Raw genomic sequence first — 24,655 nt, 5'->3', positions numbered from 1 at the left:
ATATGTACTTTTAAATGTGTTGACAGCAGTATACAAGAGAATTCACAATGTATTTGTCCACTGTCGCATAAAATATCTCCAACAGAATGGTCTTTCTGGCAGAAACAAGTTTCTAAGCATGCTGCCGAGATGCAAGAACTAATTTGTATTGGATTTGATGGTAAGAAAGACTTAACTTTTGTTGAGAAGTCTGGTATACGTAGACGCATAAAGGAAGAACATTATGTTATTGTATCATTTCCAAACAATAACTACATTGATCATGTAATGCCAGAAACAGGTAAAGCAGTTGACGTTGCAAATGAGATATTATCGATAATTGCAAATACAAATTCAGCAAGTACGCTACTAGCAGTTGTTTGTGACGGTACAGTAACCAATACAGGCAAACGAAATGGTGTGATTCGAAAATTAGAGAAAGACGTTGCAAGACCACTGCAATGGCTTGTTTGCCTGTTGCATGCTAATGAACTACCATTTCGGAAATACATTTCTGCTATCGATGGAGGATGTACAAGAGGTCCTAGTAGTTCCAGTGGTGTAATTATGAGTGCGCTAGACTTTGACCCCAAGGATTTATCAATTTCAAAATTTAAAGCTATGTTAGGAAAAGTGGTTGAGATTAATGATAAGGTTAAGAACAGTCTAAGTACAGATCAAATATATCTTCTTAGAGCATGCTTAGCAGTGCAGCAAGGTTATACAAATTGTGATGAAATTAGGTCTTTACAGAACGTAATGCCAGGAAATTTAAACCATGCTAGGTGGCTGACAAAAGCCAACAGAATTTTGAGATTGTATATGTCAAAAGAAGTCTGTTCCCCATCACTATACAAAATTGTACGCTTTATAGTAAATGTTTACGCTCCTTCATGGTTCAATATCAAGAGTCATCCTTCTTGCGCTGATGGTGCAAAGAACTTTTTTTACTTGCTGAAGCAGTGTCATGAGCTTGGAGCAGAAGATTGGAAAATATTAGAGCCTGTGTTGCAGAACAACAACTACTTTGCCCACTCCGAAAACATTCTTCTTTCTGGTGTTTGTGACAATGATGATTCTGTGCGACATTTCTGTTGTGAAAAAATAATTAATTTGAGAAGTACTTCGTGTAGTTCTTCTGTGCGTGTTTTTGATAAGTCAAGTATCAAGCTAAACGCCAATGCTTTGACTTATACGTTGATATGATTGTATATAATACGCTGATATGATTGACTGGACTACAGCTAACCTCACACCACCACCGTTGCTAGCAGCTATTGAAAGTGAAAAACTTCAACACTGTCAGTTTGATTTCATTTTTGGTATACCCTGTCACTCTCAGGCAGTTGAGCGTGCTATCCAAGATATCTCTGCAGCAAGCTCGATCGTGTTTGGGCATGAATCGCGACATGGAATGATTTTACAGTGTACTGCATCAAGAACAGAACTACCTAGTGTTAGCTGTAAATCAGACTTTTTGTAAATTACGTTTGATTATATTGTTTCATTGAACTAATAATATCTAGAACTTCACCATTTAAGTGAATTTTATGTTTCGACGTCGATAACACCCCCTTATCGTTGACAGGGCCGCAATTAAGGGGGTGCATCTTTTTTTTTAACTTTTTTTTATAGTAAGCAAAAAATGCTTATAAAACCCCAAAAAAATACTTTTTTGCGCTAGCCATGGAGATGGCCTTTGTATCATATTAAGTGCTTGATGAATTTCTTATATTTTTTGCTATAAGCCATTAAAGGGTAAATCTTTGCGGTAAAGTTGCAAGTACAAGACACCTGTTGTTTTAAATGTTTTTGGCCTTTTTACAATGAGTAGCACCTTGAGCAACTTTTTAGACCATAGCCAGGTTAGCAACTCTAAAAAAAAAGTATGACCCGCCCTAATATATATATATATATATATATATATATATATATATATATATATATATATATATATATATATATATATATGTCCAACATTTGCGTGTTGTCAGAAAGTAAAAAACCATTAATTTAATTACAAATTAATCGTTTTTTACAAAAACTGCAAAAACGCAAATTTAATTGACCAGAATGTTTTTAAAAACATTCTGAATGTTTTTAACAATATAAACAATGTTTTTTTTTGTTTTTTTTAATAAAATTTTTTTATTTTTATTTTTTTAATACGATGTTTTATTTTTATTTTTTACTGTAATCATGTACCGAGTGTTGCTACATCAACTATCTTATAGCCTGACTCGCAACAAAGTGCTGCTACATCGACTGACAAATAGCCTGACTTGCAACGGAGTGCTGCTTCATCTACTATCTTTTAGCCTGACTCGCAAGGGAATGCTGCTACATTGACTGAGGGTTTGGTTGGGGCAGGCAGTCTATCAATTACTAAAAAAAAAGTTGTGGTCTTGCATTTTATTTTTTATTTTTTGTCAACAAAATACGGAAAAAACATTCTGATAACATATAAGAGTTATATATATATATATACACAACTTGTACTTAGGTTGCCTTGATATATTACTTTTTAAAGCTTTTCCTTCGGGAATTTGTCTAAATCTCTAATTGGACATCTCCCGCGTTATTAGCAACGGTTTTCATATAGTTTAACTTGTTAATTTAATTGCTATTGTTGGTTGATTGAGACACCTGCCACTTTCTTCAATACAATCTGTATTATACTGGTAAGTAAAATATAGTTTTTGGATGTTTTTGCGCATATTTGTTGAAATTCGTGGTTGCTGTATACCACATATTATCACTCTATAACTTTTACTACAATTTTGATTGGTTTAATACCATAGTAATTATCAATTAATTACTAATTATAATTAGTAACTATAATTAGTCTAATTAACTACAATTACATATATATTATTGTTTCACACCAAATCTCTAATTTTTTTTTTATTCTTGTCAACTAAACTTAACGTGAACAATTATTTTTTACATAATTTTATGAGTTATTAGAAATAAATGTGCTTTTTTGTATAGGATTGTTATCGATATGGCCACCCTATTATCTCTTGAACTACGCCTGTAAATAGTGGTAATGGCAAAACAAGGAATTTCCTACAGGGACATTGCTAAAGCATTAAAGGTTAGCTTGAGGGCTGTCACCTACACCTTCAAAAGAGAGAAAGAGAGACTGGGACAGTAAAAGATAAAAAGCGTTCTGGCAGACCACGCAAAGCGACCATTCGGGAAGATTGGCTTTTGGTCCGGACAAGTCTGGCTAATCGCTTCGACACGGCATCTGATGTAGCCAGTTACATGGGGAAAACGCCCAGTATCAATCTGGCAGTAAGATCCGTAAGGAAACGTCTTCAGCAAGCTGGGTTGAATGGCAGAATTGCTGCCAAGAAGCCATTATTGCGGCCTGACAATATTGCGAAGCGACGAGCATTTGCAAGGCAACACAAGAACTGGACTGTTGCACAGTGGAATAAAGTGTTGTGGAGTGATGAAAATTGTTTTACTGTATTCTGTGGAGCAAAACGAGCGTATGTTAGAAGGAAAGTTGGTGAGAAATTTAGTTCTCAATGTGTTGCACCAACAGTGAAACTTGGTGGAGGTTCCCTTATGATTTGGGGTTGCATGTCGGGATTTGGTGTTGGCAGGCTGCATCGTTGTACAGGCACTATTAACCAAGACAAGTACATAGAAATACTCAAAACACAAGTTATACCATCTGCACCAAGCTTTTTGGCAGGAATAAAACGTTTGTTTTCCCTGCCACAAAGCAAAAAAGTTACTGAATACTTTCGAACCGCACGCATGTGATTGAATGGCCACTTCAAAGTCCCGACTTGAACCCTATAGAAAATTGGTGGGAGGTACTGTTTAGAATGGTGCAAAAAAGTAAGCCCAGCAATTTGGATGAATTGTGGCAACGGTTAGAGTCTGCTTGGCATGCAATCCTAATTGCCAAAGTCCAAAAGCTAGTACAGTCAATGCCTAGGCGCATACAGGCAGTCATTGATGCGCGTGGTGGACACACAAAGTATTAACAATTTTTTATATTTGTGTTGTTTTTTTACCAGTGCTATGCATTTGTATCATTTGAGTCATGTTTGGTGCCGTTTGATGGTGCTTTAACTTTTGCAAAATAAAAAAAAATGACTTTTTTCTTGTTTTTCCTGAGGATGGCAAAGACTTTATGCCGCTACTGTATATATATATATACATATATATATATATACATATATATATATATATATATATATATATATATATATATATATATATATATATATATATATATATATATATATATATATATATATATATATATATATATATATATATATATATATATATATATCATCATCATGTTACACTCCTTATATTTGAGTTAGAGAGACTCTTTGTCAAAGTATCAAATTTCTTTGATAACATCCATACTTAATTAAGTAGATTAATTTACAAGAATTCCTCAAACACAATTATCATTGCGATCAGGGTTTGTAACATGACGATGTCTAAATAAATTTACTGCATGCAAGCAAGCAGGCCCGCACTAAGACATTGTTTTGCCCAGGGTCGTTTTTTTTTGGTGCCCCAAGTTTTGGATTGCTGGGTATATTGAGTCAAGCATGAGTTTTACTGTTTATCGTCCGTATGTTTACTATCACGTTACAACTTAATAAAAATAGTTATTATTTTTATATTAACTGCACATAAACACTTCATATTTAAACTTGGTCATATATGATAAAAAGAAAATACAAGTACAATGAAAAATGAATCGAAAGAATATATTTCATCAATAAAATGTTAATTATGAAGACTAGTCAGATCACACTATTTTCGCGGGTTTTCTTTTTTACGAAAATAGAGATGACATTTTTGTACGACAAAGTCTTGGCAAGGTCATTTTCAATTGAAATCACCAAAAGTGATTTTCAATTGAAAATAATTTACTGGAAGTAAACATACTGAAAGAGCGCTCTTCTTCAGCCACTGAAACCGGGATTGTATTAAAAATGCAAATCAATATTGCAGATTGAAGGAAATATTGACTGAAGACCTTTCTAGTAGATTCTGTTGAGCAAATTGATAGAAGAAAGAGATTCTATTTTTCTAAAAGTCTTTGATCACTTCGGAACATCTAGATGATTTCTTCAATCAACTCCTCTTCTTTACATCATTAATGCTGTATCCATTCTGTATCTTATCTGATGAAGCAACGTGTCAAGAGCAACATTAAATACGTTCACCTCAAAACCCTTTGATTCGTCTTCGTGGAAGTGAGCTATGTTCATCGATTCGCCGTGAACTGTTTTCCGTTTCCTTGTCATCTTCTTAACAAAATCATTTTGAAACCCAAATGAAGCTAACACAGATGCAACCAGTTTCGCATCTAGGTGGATATGAGGCCAAAAAAGAGTCTTTAAAAGCTTTGTCTTGTCATCCAAAAAAATGCTTTCTGATTGAAGGAGGCTGACATCGTTGACACATTGGAGAGCCTTGAACCAGAAAGAAATCAAGACAATGAAATCAAATGATTAAATCCACTTTTTGAGTGCTTTTACTAAAAAAAGTTGATGATCTTCTAAATCAAGTTCTTCAAGAAGTTTCAAGGACTTCAGTATTTCTTTTGGTCGTTTTGACAATGGCCAGACAGCTTCTATGCGCGCACTCCATCTTGTTTGGAACGTTTGGTGAAGGGGCTGCCCAGTTGCCTCAAAATTTTTAATTCGCCTTAAGTCAAAATTTTTCACCCCAAGGGGCTACTACTTAAAAAGTTATACAACGATGATCGCAAAATAGTTCTTCACTAAATTAGAGGATTCTGCAGAATGAGACCAGCTAGATTGAGATTATGCGCACTGCAAGGCATAAACAAAGCTTGAGGATAATTCTGGAGAATGATGGTCTGCACTCCTTTGTAAATAGCGAACATATTAGCCCCGTCACATAGCCCTGGCCTCTACAGTTCTTTAAATCAATTTTGGCTTTGATCCAAAACGTCTATAATCAGCTTCGCAATGTCAGACCCCTATTTTTTTTCAGATATTTTATCTTCAGGAAATGCTCTTTTACTATCCATTGGTTGTCAGATCCTAGGCGGACAAATCAAAGAACGAAAGTAAATTTATTCCGTATGAGACACGTTTGGAGTTCCATCAAAAATATGGAAAAATAAATGCCTGTTTGGACTTCTTAGATAATAAAAGCGAAAACAGTTTCACCACATGCCGTAATAAACTCATTTTGAGTTCTCTAGCTCAAATAGTATGCTCGCATTCTTGTTCCTTGTTTTGGCATTGAGAAACTTCTTCTAGATGGAAATGGCTTGTCTTATTGTGTTTTCCCAACACTTCAAGGGTGGCTAAAAAATTATCATTATCTTACTTGCCCAGCACGCTTGATGAACCCACACAAATATGAACATACCATTGAAATAAAGATTACATCTAGATTAATATTCCAAGCAACATTAAAATTATTTTATGAACATAAACTGCACACAATAATAAAAATTGAAAGTCTGTTGTAATAAATTCTAGTTATAAGAAGAGTGTTTTAGATTTTATTTTAAATTTTTCCAAAGATTAGTGCTCTTTATGATTATTATAAATTTTAATAACAATTTTTTTTGAGGGTTGCATATGCCCCCTTTGTCCTTGTGCCTAGTTAAAATGTACCCAGTGTCTGCCCCCCCCTCCTCTTGGCAGCCCTGCATGCAAGCATCACAAAAGTTATTTTATCAAGGTACATTAATAGTTCTTCTACTAAAGAATAGTTTGATATCATGTTGACGATTCCCAAAAAAACTGTCATAGAGCGCCCAAAATTTTAAAAACCTGTTCACAATATATTACACAGAAAAAAAAGCAAAAATTTCTGAAATTTGCAAAAGGACCCCTAAATTCGCTGGGACATGGGAAATTTGGTAACCTAGCCACTGAATTAATGAGCAAGAGGTTGGCGAGGAAACATACCCCTACCCATTTTTTGATTACGAGTTTAGACTACTACAAAATATGATTACAAGTGTGGATCCAGCATTTTTTTGATACTTGAGCTAACCTCCAGACATTTACACTTCTGTACTTATTTAAAATAAGGATGCTTTTTAAAAAATTGCAATGATTGGAGCCTGGGAACTAAAGTATTCTTAAAATTTTGATCACAACTGCCCCAATTATGAAAGCATCAAGTTGATAAGATATTTTTTTTACTATTCTCATGCTAAATTAATATTTTTTGATAAATTTTAAATTTCATAAAATAATCTCATAGCGTTCAAAAATTATGACCATATTAATTTTCCTAAGAAATTTAAAATTTATCGATAATATTATTTTAGTTGAGAATAGGGAAGGCTCTTTTTCATACTTTTTTTTTACTTACGTGAATAAGTTAATTTTTATCAAAAAGTAAATTTCATAAGTAATTTTAAACGTTTAATGTAAATTTACATTTCCGTATAAGAAATTTATTTTTTTTAAACGACTTTTACTTTATAATGTAAGTTTTTTTACTTTCAAAAGTAAATTATGTAAAAGAAGATTACATCAAAGAGTAACTTACTTTCACATGTAAAAGTAAGTCAAATGAAAAAGCTGTTTACTTTTACATTTAAAAGTTAATTACTTTCGAAAATTACATTACATAATATAATAGTTCCGCAAACGTTAATTTGCATTTACCTATAACTCAGTATGAACGTGTCGTCCGGAGGTCATCCGTAAGACGTCTCTTGGACGTCCAGATGTCGGTAAGACGTCCAACGAACGTCCCCCGAACGACGCATGCCCACTGGGAAAAGTAACTAATTTAAAAAAACTATATTAAAAAAAAATTTCATATGTAAATAAATTACATTAAAGTAATATGCTATCAAATATGAACTAAATTTACAAATAAAATAATATTTTTTGAGTAGGAATTTTTATTTTAAAAGTAATAACAAATATTTATTGAAAAAAACAAGTTATATAAAATAAAATTTAAATTACATAATCTTACATTTTATATAATTCGTGAAGTAAATTAAAAGTAATCAATATGAAATAAGTAAGTAAATTTACTTATATTCTGCAATAACTTTGAGAGGATCTCGTTCAATAGTAATGTAAAAAAACAAAGTCCAGAAATCAGACAAAGCTGAAATATGGCAGTGAGCAGAAGGCAAGTATATCCATGGTAATTGGCATAGTTGTTAGTTCTACTTACAGGTTTTATGCGTAAAAGTTTTTATTATTTTAAAACTAAGGAGAGAAAGTTTAAACCAGTCCCGGATTATTAGGGCTACAACCCCAAGTTCCGCAGATTTAGGAGCCCTGAAATTTTTAAGAGAATGCTTTATTTTTGTAAAGTTTGCCACTTTAATAAGAAAAATGTCTGCCTGCTTAAAAGTATCCCCAGACCCTGCAAGTCTTAATCGGCATTGGTTTTAAGAACTACGGTATTTTAAATGGGCGTGTAAAACTTTAAATGTGACGGCTACAAATTAGTAATTTTTGTTTTTTTATTTTCTTAACCTAAATTTAAGTAGCCAGATAATATTTTTTATAACCATTATTTATATATGTTAAAAAAATACAACTATTCAAAATTTCTGTTATTCATGCAATATTTCTTCTGTTATAGAATGTTATTTTCAAAAAAGATTTCTCTTTTTCTAAAATAACATTCTAAAACAGGAAATTTTTTTATTTCATCATATAGAACATTTTTCTTCACAATCGACCATATAGATTTAAATTTAAAAGTGTGCTTTTTTGAACCACACTACTAAATTCGCTATATCAAATAAATTAAATAAGCGTCTGTTGTGGTTAGGAAAAGTTATCAGCTTTTGTTATGTTTATTACTTTTACTTTTTTAAGATTAAATTTTTTTAAATTTATCTTTATGTTATTTAAAAGTTTTTTTAAAAGAATGTCTGGTTTATTATTCATGCTTTGGAAATGGCTCTGCATTTTGCAATTTTATTTAAAGTTTTGTATTTTGGCATCTTTTATTCAGCGTGGTTGTTGTTAAAAACCAATCTTACCAAAATTAAAGTTATTGAAAATCTTTCTTTGTAAAGAGTTATAAACCCCAATTTTTAAGAAAAACAAAATATTTAAAAAATAATGATAATGGTACAAACCCCTTTTCCCAGGAAAAAAAATATAGGATGCATGCTCATCGGGACTACACAAATGCTGTCACAGTCTGAAAGATAAAGTAAAATAAAAAAAAAAAAGGTATTCAAAAAAGTGGTTCAGCTGGCTGTGAAAACAATTTTAACATGTAGGTTTATCAAACTCATACAAATGCTGGATTTTTCAGAGCTCTAGCTAGTCTGGAAGTTAGTGAAAAATCAATGGCTAAATTGCGGGACATATTCTAAAGTACTATTTTAATTAAATAAGATTTTATTTTTCCAATCCTCAATGTGCGGGTTGGATACCAACGCAACAAAAAGGAGGTTATGAGGGTGTCCACAACCTATAGTAAAAAATTGACCATCTTTTTTCAAATAGATTATATATGATAAAACGCAATAAAAGGTTATATCTAATAAACACTCCTTTAATCATATAAACTATATCAAATAGTTTAAATAATTTATAATTTTTTGAAAACTGTTTTAGCCGTTGATGTCTTTGCGGATACCAAATATGTAATATCGCGTCATATTACCATAACAAAATATTTGATTGAAACGGCAAATTAAAAGAAAAAAAACTGTCTTTGCGGATACCAAAAATGTAATATCGCGTCATATTACCATAACAAAATATTTGATTGAAATGGCAAATTTAAACAAAAAAAAACTGTAGTAAAAGCGCGCTCTAACGAACAGTGACTTAGTCAAGATTTGTATGCATGGGTAGCATGCCCTCTCCCGCCAAAGTTATATTATGCCACTAACTTTTTTTTGTTCAACAAATAAATGAAATAAAAAATCAATGATTGCTCAATGTAAAAAAAAAAATAATCTCTGTTTATCGAAATTTTTTGATGTTTCTTGTTTAATTTGAGTATGCTCAGTCTGTTTATGAAATTGGTTTTTTTATTGCATTAACCCTTTAATCATAAAACCAAAAATTCAATTAAACATATAATCAATATTAATCATATTGCATGAGATACATACATATACGTTACTTACATATATTACATAATATAACATTATGTTCTAATGTAATAGTCTCTCAAAATCTTAAAAAACACCAGAAGTGAAAAGTAGAACGTCGTTTTCTTTTATAAAGTTTATCGTAATTGCGTATCAAACACCAGATATAGACGCCCATCATAGCTGTATCCCATCTTCCTTGGTATCTTTTCTCCATTGCATGGATATCCTGACGAAAACGTTCTCCATTCTCTTTACTCACATCACCCAAATTTAGTCTAAAAAATTCCAAGTGTGAATGCAGGTAATGCAACTTTATTGACGTCCTGCATTTCATATCTGCGCACCGTACAATTAAGTTTTCCACTAGATCTTTGTAGTTATCACTCTTACTGTTGCCTAAAAAACTATGAACAAAATGTCTAAACGCAATCCATGCTTCATTTTCAACAGCAGACATTTTGTGCTCCAACTCCTTACATGCCAAGATAACTTTAATCTGCGGACCAACAATTACACATGATAAAGTTTTTTCATCTGACACCTTTGGAAACATCTGCCGAATATGCTACACCAGCTGGGTTTAATGCTTTGACAAATTGTTTAACAAAACCTAGTTTAATGTGAAGGGATGGTAGTAAGATCTCTAAACAGGTATCAGGGATTGATTATAAACATTGTGCAAAACAGGCTGTAAATGTTTTCTCATTGGCCACTCACGTCTCGTGAAGTGCTAGTCCACAGCCCTGCTATCCCATAAACAATGAAAAGTTGCTTACTTTGTGTATTCTCCTTAAAAACGTATTTGATTTTCTCAAGCTACAACTTCCCGTTCTTGTAGTCTTCATTTAGATGAACGGAATGAGCTACTGAAATCGAAGGAAATCGGTTTCCGTTATGGAGCAAAACTGCCTTTAGACTTCTTGTTAAACTGTCAATGAATAACCTCCACTCTTCAGGATTGTGAACAATGTCAATGTTATTGAAAAGGCTACGAACATCATGACAGTAGCACAGTGATTCTGATACTACATAAAAGGATACAAATGTTTCATGTCTTTTTCGGTATTTCGAAGTTAAGGAGCTTGGATCTAAAAAATTTAATTCTTTCAAACGCAATGTCAAAAGTTTTGCATTTAATTTAGTGAGACCTAAATCTCGTACTAAGTCATTAAGTTCTTGTTGGTTAAGGAAATGAGGTGAATCATTCGGTTCCCTGAAGTCACAGTCATTACGGAGTTCATCCGGTGTGTCTACATCAAAATGATATGCAGCTGCTTTTTTGGAATAAGGCGGGTTAGGAACAGGCAATTTATCTCTGTGGAACTGGTCCAATAGAAGAGGGTATGCTTAGATAAACAAGAGTCAGCCGATCCTTTGGCTTTTTATACCTTGAAATATCAACCACGCAGAATTAATAGCCATTATAATGGTTCGTCGGTTATCTCCATATTCTCTAATCGCAAAGGGAATTGACTTTCGAATTCCACGCAGCCATCCTTCCAGAGTTGATCTGCAGCTGCCATAACTACAGTTATGGCAGCTGCAGATCACTACACTACAGTGTGGTGCCCACGATTTGTCCTGATCTCTCATAGCCATGCAAATATAGGCATGATATGCAGTAAAGATTTTTGTACTACTGACAATCTTATGTTTAGTTTGTGTTGGACTAATATAGCAACCACAAACATAACAGAATGAGTCAGGTCAAAGCTTGCAGGATCTACTAGACATATTTACCACTTCATATAACAGTTGTAATTAGTTATACTGAAAATAAACAAAAGTATATAGTTAACTCATTCTCTCATTTGCATGTGTTAAAAAAGTCGTACCCAAAATGTGCTTATATTTATTTCAAAAAAATACTTTAAATCAACATAAATAGACATTAACAATAACAAAGGAAGTGACAATTGAATACCTAAAAACTAGAATCAAGAAAAGTAAAATTAAAAGTGGGATTAGAGAAAAAAGACACAAAATATACAAAGCCACTGACAGTGGCTTGGAGATAAAAACAACGGTGATAAAAACAACGGTGATAAAAAGGAGATAAAAACAACGGTGGCCGGAGATAAAAACAAATCTACTAGCCACTGTTATAAATGCATTACACATAAACGAAAACTCCGAAATATACTTTATGCTTTTTCTCAGGAAATCTTGATGATAGAGCAAAACCAATGGTACCACTGAAATCAGCATACTAATATTATGTAAGAAACATTGAAAAATTAACATAAACAAAAATGTTGTTACATAGTGTTATTTAGCAGCCTTTTCAGCACTATGGCTCACATGCTTCAGGGAGCCCCTCTACAATACTGGTATTTCCGCATGTTGACAATATTTGCGCCTAATTGTATTAGAACTATCCTTTATGATATACGTGGAAAGAAATCATTTTCCTATGCACCACACAAATACTGCCCACATACATCAGAGTATTACCTGAAGTATTAACCAGAAGTGCCCTCAAACAGTGCCCAAGAACATCTCAAAATTTATCTTAAACCAACATGAAATGACTGTTGATTGAGAAAGTAAATATTATAACTTTCATTTTACTTACTTACAAAGTAAAGTATAAAATTAAAAAAAAAAAATTTACTTTTATTTGTAATTGTAAATAACAATTTCTTTCAAACTATCTTTATGTAAGTTGTTTTTGCTAATTAGTTACTTTTCACGTAAAAGTAATTTGTTGTCATGATGTAGTATTACTTTGTAAAGTAAGTGTTATGTTTTTTAAATATTATATTTACGTTAGTTTACTTCTAGTAACTTTTTTTTCATATAAAAAATAATTACATTTTGATATAAATATTTTACATAATTATAACCAAAATTCCTTTTTAAAGTAAAATACTTAGCACGACTTAACCATTAAAAGTAAGTTTCATTTATTAGTAAAAGTAAAAATTCAAATAACTTTTACTTGTGAAAAAAAATCACTTTTTTTTTTTACTTGTTAGTGTATTCAACAAATAGACCCAGTAGGCACAGATCGTTTTTAAAACACTTAAAAAGCGCTAATAATCATTTTAGTAAGTTTTTTAAACGTTTTAAAAACGTCTTGTGCTTACTGGGAAGTACCTAATATTTTTATATATATGTGTGTGTATACTTTGGAATTAGAGTGACCGTGTCCCATTCCTCCACACCCAATAAACGTCCATACACACTGATCTAGTTTTTTTGCTATAGATTTGTTGTTATAAAGCTACGTTGGTTGATAGCAAATGAAAATAGAACTAAATGTCTGCAACTAGTTGGAAGCTAAATATTGTCATAATACCATTCGCTACAAAGCCGCAATTTTTAGCCAAAAACGTTTTATTGATTTGTCGTTTTTTAATAGTTAGCTACAGAGCTTCGATATGTAGCTGTTTTACTGTCTTATTGATATCGCTAGTTAAAGCACTGCGATATGCAGCCATCTTCTAGCTATAGGTTTCTTGTTATGTTTTACCCTGTTGCAAACTTACATTAAGTAGCTATAAATATGTTGTAATAATGTCGCTACCTAAATCGCTGCGATCTTTAGCTATATTTAGCTAAATACCTACCTACCTAAATCGCTGCGATATTTAGCTATAGACTAGATATAGATTTATTATCATGTTATAGTTAGATACATACCTACGATATGTAGCAAGCGATATATTGTAGTAATATCTCTAGCTACAATGCTGCAATATGTTGTTATTGATTAGCAACAGTTTTGTCGCTATGTTGTAACCAACTTCATGGCTACGATATGTAGCTAGCGATATATCGCAGTAATATTGATAACGCTGATTCAGTTATATTTCTTAATATAATCTCAATGTTATATTTTCAACTATTTCAAAACTCAAAACTTTTGACAATTATTTTAAAAATTATTATTTAAATCTGCTTTGCAACTTTAATTGTAATTTTTCCAGTTCTCTAAAGTAACTTTTCAAAAACTGCTTGTACTTGTGTGCTAAGTCATATTATTATATTTACAAAGTTTCTATTCAGCACAAAATGTGTAAGTATTCTAATAAATATAACAATACCTTTAATCTTTGTTAAAACTGTTCAATTTATAAATACATTTTTCTACGACTTCATAGCCATCATCAGTTAAAATATATTACATTTGTGGCCAAAATACTTTAGCAAGCCAGATTTTCAGCTATTTTTTCAATTTTTTTTACTCATTATATTGATCTAGGTTATTGATTTTGTGAAAACATTTTTTAGCAGGAATTGGATAACTGTTTTAATGAGGCGAATTGAACAATAATAAAAAATTTTGCTATTTTACCAGTCTTTTATTGATATGTTATAGGTGTAATATCTTGTAATTTTTTATAACTTCTATTTGAGTTTTTGATGTTTATTACTTCATCATAATATAAAATGAGCAAATCAACACCTATTTCAACTAATCAACGTGCAGTAATAGTACAGTATTGAAAAATTGAAAAAAAAAATGAAAATTTTGAAGTCAACTGTTAACAAAGTTGTCATTCATTGCAAAGGAACTGGTCATCTTAGTCCTAAAAAATCGACTTGAAGGCAAAGAATTACTGCAAAAAATACAAGAACTGGACTTCTAGACAGCGGAGTAAAGTACTATTCAGCTATGAAACTATGTTAATGCAATTTGGTACCTGGAGTCATTATAATCGTCGTCCTGTCGGAAAACGATACGATCATCGCTACACAGTTCCTAATGTGAAGTACTGCAAAAATTGATATTTTGCGAATGTTTTTTGCTTTTTGACGTGGCGCACTGTATTTTGTACATCTAGACACAAATGTGATTGCAGCCAAATATCTGGAAACATTGGAAAGCAAGGTTTGCAATACAATGCAAATACATCGAATGCCTACAATGCCGCAATTTTTAGCCAAAAACTTTTTATTGATTTGTCGTTTTTTAGTAGTTAGCTACAGAGCTTCGATATGTAGCTGTTTAGCTGTCTTATTGATATCGCTAGTTAAAGCACTACAATATGCAGCCATTTTCTAGCAATAGGTTTCTTGTTATGTTTTACCCTGTTGCAAAGCTCCAATATGTAGCCACCAATATGTTGTAATGTCGCCAGCTAGAACGCTGCGATATTTAGCTACAGATTAGCTATAGATTTATTATCATGTTATAGTTAGATATATACCAGCATTATGTAACTAGCGATATATTGTAGTAATATCGCTAGCTACAATGCTGCAATATGTTGTCATTGATTAGCAACAGTTTTGTCGCTATGTTGTAACCAACTTCATGGCTACGATATGTAGCTAGCGATATATCGTAGTAATATTGATAACGCCGATTAAGTTATATTTCTTAATATAATCTCAATGTTTTATTTTCAATTATTTAAAAAACTTAAAACATTTTGCAATTATTTTAAAAGTTATCATTTAAATCTGCTTTGCAACTTTAATTGTAATTTTTCCAGTTCTCTAAAGCAACTTTTCAAAAATTGCTTGTACTTGTGTGCTAAGTCATATTATTATATTTACAAAGTTTCTATTCAGCACAAAATGTGTAAATATTCTAATAAATATAACAACACCTTTAATCTTTGTTAAAACTATTTAATTTATAAATACATTTTTCATAGCCATCTTCTGTTAAAATATATTACAGTTGTGGCCAAAATACTTTAGCAAGACAGATTTTTAAGTATTGTCGTAATTTTTTTACTCATTATATAGACCTAGGTTATTGATTATGTGAAAACATTTTTTAGCAGGAATTGGATAACTGTTTTTACGAGGCGAATTGAGCAATAATAAAAAATTTTGCTATTTTACCAGTCTTTTATTGATATGTTATAGGTGTAATATCTTGTAATTTTATAGGTGTAATTTTTTATAACTACTAGTTGAGTTTTTGATGTTTATTACTTCATCATATTATAAAATGAGCAAATCAACACCTATTTCAACTAATCAACGTGCAGTAATAGTACAGTATCGAAAAATTTAAAAAAATTTTTAGAAGTGATCAGTTAACAAAGTTGTCAAAAATTGCAATGGAGCTGGTCATTTTAGTCCTAAAAAATCATCTCGAAGGCAAAGAATTACTACAAAACGTGATAATTTGAGTATGAAAAAACTTTTAATAAAAAACCCTTTAATGTCATATGTAAGTGAAAGAACAATAAGACGTAGGCTTTTTTCTGAGTTTAAAATACCATGCCGAGTCACAGTGGAGCTTGCCGAGTCGCAGCGAAGAAACCGTTATTAAATGACATGCAGAGTGCAAAAAGAAAGGACTTTGCAAAAAGTACAAGAACTTGACTTCTAGACAATGGAGTAAATCGCTACTTAGCGATGAAACTATGATTATGCAATTTGGTACCTGGTATCATTATGTTCGTCGTCCTGCCGGAAAAACGATACAATCATCGCTACACAATTCCTAATGTGAAATACTGCAGAAATTGATATTTTGCAAGTGTTTTTTTGCTTTTGGACCTGGTGTACTGTATTTTGTACCTCAAGGCACAACTGTGAATGCAGCCAAATATCTGGAAACATTGGAAAGCAAGGTTTGCAATACAATGCAAATACATCGACGTACCACATTCTAACAATATAGTGCATCGTACCATGCAGTAAAGACAAAGACAGTTCAACGCTGATTTGTCAAAAAAAAAAAATCAGGGCGCTGGATTGGCCTGGGAATTCCAGCACCAGAACTTAAATCCAATAGAAAATTTATGAATGATTGGTTCTTAAGCGGCGAGTAAAACAACATGCACAACACACAATGCAAGATTTAGTCTACTGGATTATGCGAGTTTGGTGTACTAATATTACCAAAGAACTATATCAAAAACTAGCCAATTCTATTTCAAAACGTATCAAATTGGTGCTTAAAAACAAATGACATTCAACTAAATATTAGTTTATAGATTTTTGTATTTTTTTAGACTCTGTGTTTGTACGTATGAATGAAAGTTGGTTTTTTCATATTTTTGGTATACTTTTTGAGCCGGCCAATGTATTTTGGCCACGATAGTAAAATGCTTAAATAAAATTAGTAAAATTAAGTTGAACTAACGGAGACCTGTTAATAAAAATACAATAAATACGCAAATTTTAAAAAATATTTTACATTTAAAAATGTAAGAAATGTTTTAAAAAACGCTAAATGAACCGGTAAAGGTGAGTTTCCACCCGTTCGTTTTTCTACGGGAACAGTAAAAGGAAAAGGAAAAAAATAATCAAGTGAGCATACTTAGTATAAGTTTCATTTTTTCTTAAGTTAAACTACGCATGCTCACGTGATTATTTTTTCCTTTCCTTTCCCGTTCTCGTAGAAAAACCTATGAGTGGAAACTCACCTTATTTTTAAAAGGAACTGGATTTGAAAATGACTTTTTACATGATTCATTTGTTTATTAACAGTAGGTTTTTCCCACTCTATGTACATGCTTTGTTTGAGTTTTAGTATAAACTTGTTGGAGGCCGAATCAAAAATTAAAAAACAAGCAATAAGGTCTTAAACTTAATTATAAGTTCTCTCTTAAGAGATTATAAGATATATATATATATATATATATATATATATATATATATATATATATATATATATATATATATAAATATATATATATATATATATTATGAGAACAAAGATAAACTTGTCGATGATATATTTAAATATTGCTTATGAAGTGATTGCTAAACTAATGTATATGTAGAGAGAGAAAGAGATTTATATATAAATATATATATATATATATATATATATATATATATATATATATATATATATATATATATATATATTATATATATATATATATATATATATATATATATATATATATATATTTATATATATATATATATATATATATATATATATATATATATATATATATATTTATATATAAATCTCTTTCTCTCTCTACATATACATTAGTTTAGCAATCACTTCATAACAATAATTAAATAGATCATCGACAGGTTTATCTTTGTTCTCATAGTAAAGTTGCTGACCATAAAGTAGTGAAAAACTAGCTTTGCAATATGTTTTGTCGTCTTCAACTATGCAGATACTTTTATCCGCCATTATTTTAACCAACTTCTTTACGCGTCAAGTTCTTTTAATTCCAGCATTTTTAAGTACTTTTTTTAATATAGGAACGCGAAGTCTTGAATTTTCTTGCAAGATCTTGTTGTGACTGGTTCGGATTTCTTGCTATTGAATTAAGAATCGACTTTACCTTTTTGGATTAATGTAAAGTTTTTATTTTTCAACTTCCTGGTTTTCTTTCGAAGGCTTGAGAAATCTTAAACTTATTTATAAATCTTTTACTGGAGATTTTGATGACTGTAGATTTATAGTATCTATAACAGTAGACTTTAGGACATTTGTATGTTTACAAACCAACCGATATGAAGTCGATGGATTTTTGCAAAAAAGTTCACAATTTTTTATGCGCTTCAATTTGTTTCCGAAACATTTTGCAAATCGTTGATTTGTAAACAAATGTTTAGCAACATAGTTAAAGATAAGGAAAAAACGCTTAATTAAAAAGTGAAAGAAATAAAAACCATTTGTGGTTTTAGAGGAATCTCAATTTAAAATTGACCGGATTTTTCCATGTTCACTTAATCAACTATCTGCTCCCAATTAGTTTTCATTGAAATTTGGCAGGTTAAAAGAAAAAACATTTAGAAAGTTGGCCGAATAATAAATTATGCGGCCTCAACATTCCTTCGACAACAAGTTAATGTTAGAACTTCAACGAAATTTTAATTCAAACTTTTCAGCAAAATAATCTATTAAAAGGTTTAGTAACCATACATAAAGTTATGAAATCAAACCTAACCTTAGTTCTTTTTAAAAAACAATCTATGTTTATATATGTTTCTGAAAATAAAAACATTACTAAAAAACTTTTGTCTGAGACAACCTAAAAATAAAATTTAAAATAAAATGGCACCAAGTTTTAGCACAAAAATCACAAAAAGTACAAATATAATATGGTATATAAGGATAGTACAAATCATTAAGGTTGTGATGTAAAAAAATTATTTTTACATCTTAAAGAAATATGTATTATTAATCCATGTAAGAATATATTTATATATAATTTATTTTGTAAAATTTGTATTACTTATTTTATGTACTTGCTTTTTCTACTAAGTTTTTTTAATTGATGAAATTGCAACGATAATGGGTGAAAATAAAAAAAATTGTGATCTAATTTTGATACTTTAGCCATATTAAAGTTCAAGCTTTCATGGCTAAAATAACATCCTTTATTATTAGACGCCTCTTATAGACGTTTTTATTAGGTTTAAACCTAACAAAAACGTCCAAAAAAAACGTACCGTGCCACTGGGATATATATATATATATATATATATATATATATATATATATATATATATATATATATATATATATATATATATATATATATATATATATATATACATATATATATATATATATATATATATATATATATATATATATATATATATATATATATATATATATATATATATATATATATATATATATATATATATATATATATATATATATATATATATATATATATATATATATATATATATATATATATATTAACAATCATTTTAATTTTACTTTTGATAATGCTTTTATAATAAATCTTTTTTTAAAAGCAAATATTGTATTTTTATAAGCCTGATCTTTTTTTCTTAAAATCTTGAAATTTTTGTACTTATTTAAAGACTTAGTATGGGTATAATTCATTCGTTATCCGCATACTTCGAAAACATTGAAGAAAAGAATTTTATTGAATACTTCAAGTTAACAATTTGATGAAAAGGAAAAAAAGATGTGTTTGAGGACATACCATGAATGTTCAAAAGTTTAAGCGATTTAATGTAATCTTAAATTGCTGACATTAGTTGAGTGATACCTTATAATATTTTGTTTTAATTATGATATGTTTGTAAATATATTTTTCTTTAACCATTCTACGGAATCCATATAATAATACATCATATGTCTACGAATCATTTTTCATGTTAAATTTGAACTATTCTTATTTTTAGGAATGTACTGAAATTTTCAGTACTCTAGCTATTGTAAATTTAGATAATCAAATAACATAACTGTCTTATCTATAGTTAAAACTTTATTTTTGATATATCTCAAAGCAATTAAAAATTGACATTTTTGCAATGACATCTTCATTGAACCAAAACGAAAGACAAAATTCAGCTCTGTACCCGTGGCATTTTCTCTCTAATATAACCTTTTCATGTATCTTATCTAAAAATTTAATACGTTAATATAATAGTAGTAGTAGTAGTAGTAGTAGTAGTAGTAGTAGTAGTAGTAGTAGTAGTAGTAGTAGTAGTAGTAGTAGTAGTAGTAGTAGTAGTAGTAGTAGTAGTAGTAGTAGTAATGTCGTTTTTAAAGTAGTTTCTAGGCTTTTCTACACGCGGATCAGTATTCCACGCGGTCTTTCAAGCAAGGTCTGCAAGCAAATAAGAGCTGATCAATTTTTAGTTTCAAAGGAATTGATGTTGCTCATTGTTTAATTTTACTATAAAATTATAAATAAATGTTTGTTTGTTGTTGGTTGTTTGTATTGATCTAATTATTATAGCCTGTTTCTTTTTCTTTAAATAAAACAAGACTGTTATTTGTGGACATGTAAGTGTATTTACATAAGGTTGTGTATATTTCTCTGTATCTATATGTCTATTTTCTTTTAGATAAAAAAAATAAGTAACAGAAAGTAATAAAATTCATGTTGAAAGTTGTCAAAAGAATGTTGTTTTATGTTTCTTTTTTAAGGTATCTGAATAAATATTTAGATTTTTAAATATGTTTTTAAATGGTATTATCTTTTTTATTAATTTAGATAAAAATATACTAACTGACATTGCGAAAAAAATATGGATATTAATAAATCCTAAATTAAATTGTTAGAGGTTTTTATTTTGAATAATAATTGTAATAAATTGTTTTAATTTTTGTTTATTCATTTTTGACTCAATGGTAAACCAGCGGTTAAGCTAATGAGCTAAATTGTAGAGGTTAATATATCATGTATATTCTAAAGTAATTGCATTTGATTCTTTTTTAAAAATACATTGCTTAACATAAGGCATTTTGATTTTTTTCTTTTTTTTTCCTTTTAAATAGTTAAATAAAATTGTTTTACAGATAAGAAACCAAGTAAGATTCAACATTGTACTTTTGTTTTTATTACCAAATAATATTCTTTAATTAGGATTGCAGGTTTTTGTTGATTTTTGCTTTAACATTATTATTTAACTTTTTGTAGATATGTTTACCACTTTAGACTATTAATACTTTGATATTTTTATTTAACTTCTTTTCTCTTATTTTTGGATGATCGAAATTAGGCTTAAATAAGTTATAAGAAGAAATACTATCGGTTTAAAAATAGTTGATAATTTATTGAAATGATTAGAACTAGGCAAGCTGAAACTAATTGTCATCAAAATATAAGAAATGCTGCTTGGTAAGAAGAAATCAATTTATACCTAAATTAGTACATCATTGTTAGACGAGTTAAAAGTATTGATCACATAATTAAAGAGATAGCCTAGATGAGATTAATCATTCTCAAAATGTACAAAATGCTGCTAGACAATCAGAATATATTGTATAGCAAGAAGTGATACTATTCTAGATTATAATTATTTAGGAGAAATGAGCCAGATCTGTCAGCATTACTGTACTAAAAAATTTCTTGATGAAACACATTTTTTATGTTGCCATAATAGTAAGGCTTCCATTTTCACTATTTCTGCAAGATTTACAGGAAGTTATATCATAATTCCAATATCAATTTTTCAAAATATATTTGAATTTAATATGCATGTCTTTATTTTGCTTTATTTACTGATTAATGGTTTAACCTATAAATCATAGGCCGTCATGTTTTAAAATATGTGGTCAAGTTTTTCATTGTGTAGATAATTTTAGGCCAGATCAAGATATTCCCCCAACATAATCAACTGTATATCTCTAACTCACTTGCAGCAGTAAATTTTAGAAAGCAATAACATCACAATCAACTTTGCTGACATAATTTAATATTTCATTTGCAAACTAAAGTTAGTGAAATTGCTGTTGTATTCGTTGAAGATGGTGCTGCACCTGCTTCCAGCAAAGTTATTTATCCAAAAGTTCAAACAGAAGTTTTATTGAGAATGTCAGCTAACTTAGATCCTACAGTTTATTGACTTTGTCCTGAACATGCAACATTGGTTTGAAATCGTGTATCTCAGTTTTACAATAAACTTTTAGTTGAAATATAGTCTTTGATGATAAAAGATCGCAATTTCTATGATTCTTTTATGTTAATTTATTATCCAGTTGTTACAATAGTAATATCATTGGTAATATGTTTAATGATAATAGTGAAATTGAAATGGATAATATTAGGCTCAATGTTATTAGTGTAAATGCTAATAGGCGACTTAAAAATAGTTGTTGTCAAATAAAAGAGATAGATCTAGGTATTATAGATAAAATTATTCGCTGTTAAAATGTAAGAAATGCTGCTCAGCGAGCAGATAACTTACTTGCAAGAATTCAGTGTCAAGCAGTGTTAATGTCTGTTAATTCGATTTTACTTTAGATCAAAGCAAAGTATGAATCTTTCTATTTAGAGTAATATTATTTATATATTTATTGTAATATATTGAGTGATTTATTGTATATATATTTATAGTAATATTTAGATTAATAACAGTTTATAATAGTAATTTATAAACAAGCAGTTAATAGCATAAATGATTTTATATTTTTTTATAATTTCAAACATAACTGTTCTTTTTTTTTTGCCTTTGTCATTACTTGATTAGTTTGCTTACTGTTGAAACATAGTTTTAATTTTGTAAATTTAATATGATATTAAGTTTACTCTATAAATCATTAGTCAACAGTCAGAGAGAAGCCGGAACTTAATTAAGAAATGCTTGAAATTTATCTTTTAATTAAGGTAAAAATAATTTTGTTTACTGAAAACATAATAAAACCAGTTACTATTATCTATTGTGTTTTTTTCACTTTTTTTAACATTCTGCTTTGAAAACACTTTCTTTTTCTCCCTGTTTCTCTTAGATAAGAGTGAAAGTTAATAAAACTCATTACATATTTCTTAAAACCACAATTAATAATAACCATTTATAAGAAATATCTTACAAGTTGCTTGCTACTTTCTGATATAATGGTTCAAATTAATAACTATAATTGTCCCTTGATTGTTCAAAGAAAATCTTTTTAGCTTAAGTATTTTAGTTAACTAAATATCTTATTAAGTTGTGGTGTTATTACGTTGTATTGTCTATCCTTTTCATAATATTTTCTTTTTTAATTATTCTGGAGACACATAGTAATGTGTGCTTACAAATATATTATGCTATGTTCTATTGTTACTGTGTTTTGTGTTGATAGAACTAGGCTGTTATAGCTATTTTTTTGTTCTTTATATTTTCTGTAATATCCTAATTCTACTAACAATAAAATGTAAATAATACTTTTTTAATTAAAAATTGTTACTTTATTTCTTTTTTAGGTGTTTGCAGGCTTTACTTGACGTTCCCTTGCTGGTACCTGCTGTGTTTCTTAACTGGTGTTAATGCAGTTTTTATGTCGTTAACTATAAGCAATGGCATTGCTGATAGGGAGTCAAACTTAAAATGTTGTTTATAGATAAATTTGTATTTAATATTTTAGATAATATACCAAGTTGTTAATGTGTTTTTATTGTTATAAATGATTTAATTACTAATAACCCGTATTACGGGTTGCCTACTGCTAGTATACGATGAATACGAAAAATTTTGTTTATAAAACACTAAAAATTAAGTTCATCAACGTTTTTATTCCCCGGACTGGGAGAGTAAAAACCTGTCATTATAACACTTTTATGGTATAAATAAATAATAATAAATAAATAACCTTAAGCATTATTACACTAAAAAAGTTTATAGTTAATGTTTTGTAGTTTACCTTAATATGGCAGAATTGCAATGTAAAAAGTGTAATAAACCAACCAAATGACATTCTGCAAGCGTACTACTTTCGTTGCAATAGAATGTTCTTTCTCAATTAAAATTGAGAAAAGTTTTTTTTCAATTGACACTTGATATGATTATTAAGTGTCATATTTCAATTGAGTAATCATATCAGCAAGCGATACATAATTGCTTACTGTAAGCAAATTTTTTGTTCTATCAAAAGAAAAAATATATATACTTTACATGTGTATTTTGTACCCTATTTCACAAAAGTAATTAATAATAATTAGATATAAGCATTCCAAACATGAATGAAATTTTATATTTATATATCACTCTTTTATACCGGAAATTAACATTATAAGTAATAAATATTAAAAACATTTTTTTTTTTTTTTGCTTTCATAACTTTAACAGTTAGAACAATAGTTACAAGTTTAAAATAATAAAACAATAAATACAAAGAACAATAAATACAAAAAACAATAAATACAAAAAACAATAAATACAAAAAACAATAAATACAAAAACAATAAATACAAAAAACAATAAATACAAAAAACAATAAATACAAAAAACAAAAAA

At 29.5% G+C, this 24,655-nt stretch overlaps 1 protein-coding gene across 6 annotated transcripts in view; it reads right to left on the bottom strand.

Annotated features, from left to right (window-relative positions):
* The window catches only part of LOC136092485 (multiple epidermal growth factor-like domains protein 10), a 75,650-nt gene extending 51,444 nt beyond the window's left edge, over positions 1 to 24,206 (bottom strand). For 4 of the 6 annotated variants that reach the window (XR_010644409.1, XM_065820809.1, XM_065820810.1 and 1 more), the window contains exon 1: positions 24,063 to 24,190. Coding sequence is in view for 3 of the 6 variants with exons in the window: in XM_065820809.1 (XP_065676881.1) it covers positions 24,063 to 24,116 (54 nt within the window). In the remaining 3 variants the exon portion in view is untranslated. Of the gene's footprint in view, positions 1 to 24,062 lie in introns of all 6 variants that reach the window. The other 2 variants (XR_010644408.1, XM_065820807.1) reach the window with 1 other exon arrangement.
* Between the last annotated feature and the right edge of the window lie 449 nt (positions 24,207 to 24,655).

The sequence above is a fragment of the Hydra vulgaris genome, chromosome 15, assembly GCF_038396675.1.
Source record: "Hydra vulgaris chromosome 15, alternate assembly HydraT2T_AEP".
Classification (NCBI taxonomy): domain Eukaryota; kingdom Metazoa; phylum Cnidaria; class Hydrozoa; order Anthoathecata; family Hydridae; genus Hydra; species Hydra vulgaris.
This window is presented reverse-complemented; position numbering and strand designations above follow the sequence as displayed.